We start from the raw sequence: 2,128 nt of genomic DNA on the forward strand, positions 1-2,128 counted from the left end.
GTTGGACAGGTGTACCTAATAAAGTGGCCGGTGAGTGTATATATAAATCACATTACTTATCCTAGAACGAATGATGTTTGAAATGTTGATTGTGTATGGGACAAAGGGCATTTTGCAACTTTAAAATTACATTTTTGCCTTAGAAAAAAGCTTTAAATATCTGTAAGTTAAATCTAGTCTAGTATTTAAATTTAAAAAGTGGTTATCTGAAATGGTTTTAGGTATCCTACACTGTTGTATTTACGTTGTGAAGATGTCAAAATATAACATTTACTAACGTATATTAACTTGAAATAGCTTTCATTTGAATTATTTTATTTAGATATAGCAAGTAATTTTAATTGTGAGAAAATGCCCTATTATAATTACTATTTTAGCTGGGATGGTGAGGTTTGAATATATGTTAAAACATCCTGCCATACAGCAGACAAGAAGCTCAGGCTACGTTAACGCTAGCCTGGACCAGAGAAGCTCATCACAATCTGCCTCTGACCGAGACTCCTACTCTGATATGCCAGTCACTGGACACCATGGGTAATAGTTCAGTTATGTCTTCATTATTATAAGAATCCTGGCTAGGCGGTTGTGTGTTTAATTATTTTTGTCATTTACTTACCCCTGTCTTGCAAGCATATCATTCTCGCATTGATTCATCAAAGGGCTAACATTAGGCTTGTTGTTMACGTTAGCTAGTAGGTTCTCGTTAAATTTTATTAGGAGGTACTTTAGGTGATTGCATTTAACGCAGCGTTCAGCTTTGCAGTTGGATGTGTCTTCTATCACGCCATTGTCTTCTGTGTTTCATGACACGGTGAGATTATTTTGTTGGGATGGCATATTTTCGCTTTAACCTTGCGGAAGAGTACGCTTTTACTCTGTCAGTGTCGTGCTGCGGTCAGTTTACTCGTGGCATTCAGTGATGACGACTACGTCCAATGTTATGGCATTAAAGGCGCATCGGGGTTTGTAGCACCACCCAGTGTTGTTACTGTGCCGTCTACGACATTTTTCATAATGCAATAACAGGATGCATTGTATTTTATAAAAGGTATTAACCTTTTATAAAATACAATGCATCCTGTTGAGGTTTGAGCAACTTTATAGGAAATAGTAATAGTACATTCCATTGTTTTAATTGGAATGCTAGTGTGATAACCAATACTATTCTATTTTTATATTGAAATGAATTAAGTTTTCAGTCTTTGTAAGTTGTTTTATTGGAAATTGTGCACTTAATTGTAAACAGTAAAATGTATTTTTACACTATTCCACACGAACTGCGCGAATTTGTCCACCAGGTGGCGCTGTGACACTTACAGTTCATCATAAGATCGTGCTCTACTAGCTCTAGATGTGTCCAATAAAGTGACTAATTTTAACTGCAGAAAAAGAATAAACATCAGTGTTGTTAAATGTCAAAGCAAATTTTCAGATTCTTTGTTGTGTTTTATTATCAGAATGGTATTTCCTGTTTATTGCACATATGAACACTGTTGGCATGTTTTTTTTTTTTTTTTTTTTTTTTTTTTTTTTTTTTTTGCATGCCCACACCTGTAAAACACGTTTTTACAGTTTTACAGGCAAGCCCATAAGCTTATCATAGGCTACTGGTGAACAAACACCACTCCCACTGAGATAGTCAAATCTCAGAAAACAATAAAGTGTGTATATATATTGGTTTTAAGCACTGATAAATCCAGATAATAAAACATATTTTCTCAGACATTTCAAGCAGTCTACTAAATAACTTTTTAAAGCAACTTTTTAAAACTAGAATTRCCCAGTTCTGTATATTTTTGCTATTTTAAAGACAAAAACTGGTTGAATGGGCTTACAAGTATCAAGTTTTATTTATACCTGGTTTAACCTTTCAAATCATTGTCATAATATCAGCTCAAAATCAGCTTAGTCAGAATGAGCCCAGGCTGCACTGCAAAATATGTTAAAACCATTGATGCTTTGCTATAATTGAGATTTCCTTTAAAACGATCCATTTATTTAGCAAAAAAAGCATATAACAATTTAATTTTAAATTGAAGTTTTCTAAAAGTATGTCTTCAAAAACAATATTTTATGATTCTTATGATTTCCTTTTAAATTATTTTTTTTTCTAACTGGTGCTATAGAG

The 2,128-nt window shown here is 33.3% G+C and overlaps 1 protein-coding gene across 1 annotated transcript in view; it reads left to right on the forward strand.

The window, feature by feature from the left end:
• The first annotated feature begins 451 nt into the window (after window positions 1–451).
• znf821 (zinc finger protein 821) overlaps window positions 452–2,128 on the forward strand; it is a 16,821-nt gene continuing 15,144 nt past the window's right edge. Inside the window, exon 1 of the mRNA XM_014027494.1 lies at window positions 452–534. Within this exon, the coding sequence (XP_013882948.1) occupies window positions 531–534 (4 nt within the window). The 5' untranslated portion in view covers window positions 452–530. The remainder of the gene's footprint in view (window positions 535–2,128) is intronic.

Source organism: Austrofundulus limnaeus, unplaced genomic scaffold (assembly GCF_001266775.1).
Source record: "Austrofundulus limnaeus strain Quisiro unplaced genomic scaffold, Austrofundulus_limnaeus-1.0 Scaffold5, whole genome shotgun sequence".
NCBI classification, from domain to species: domain Eukaryota; kingdom Metazoa; phylum Chordata; class Actinopteri; order Cyprinodontiformes; family Rivulidae; genus Austrofundulus; species Austrofundulus limnaeus.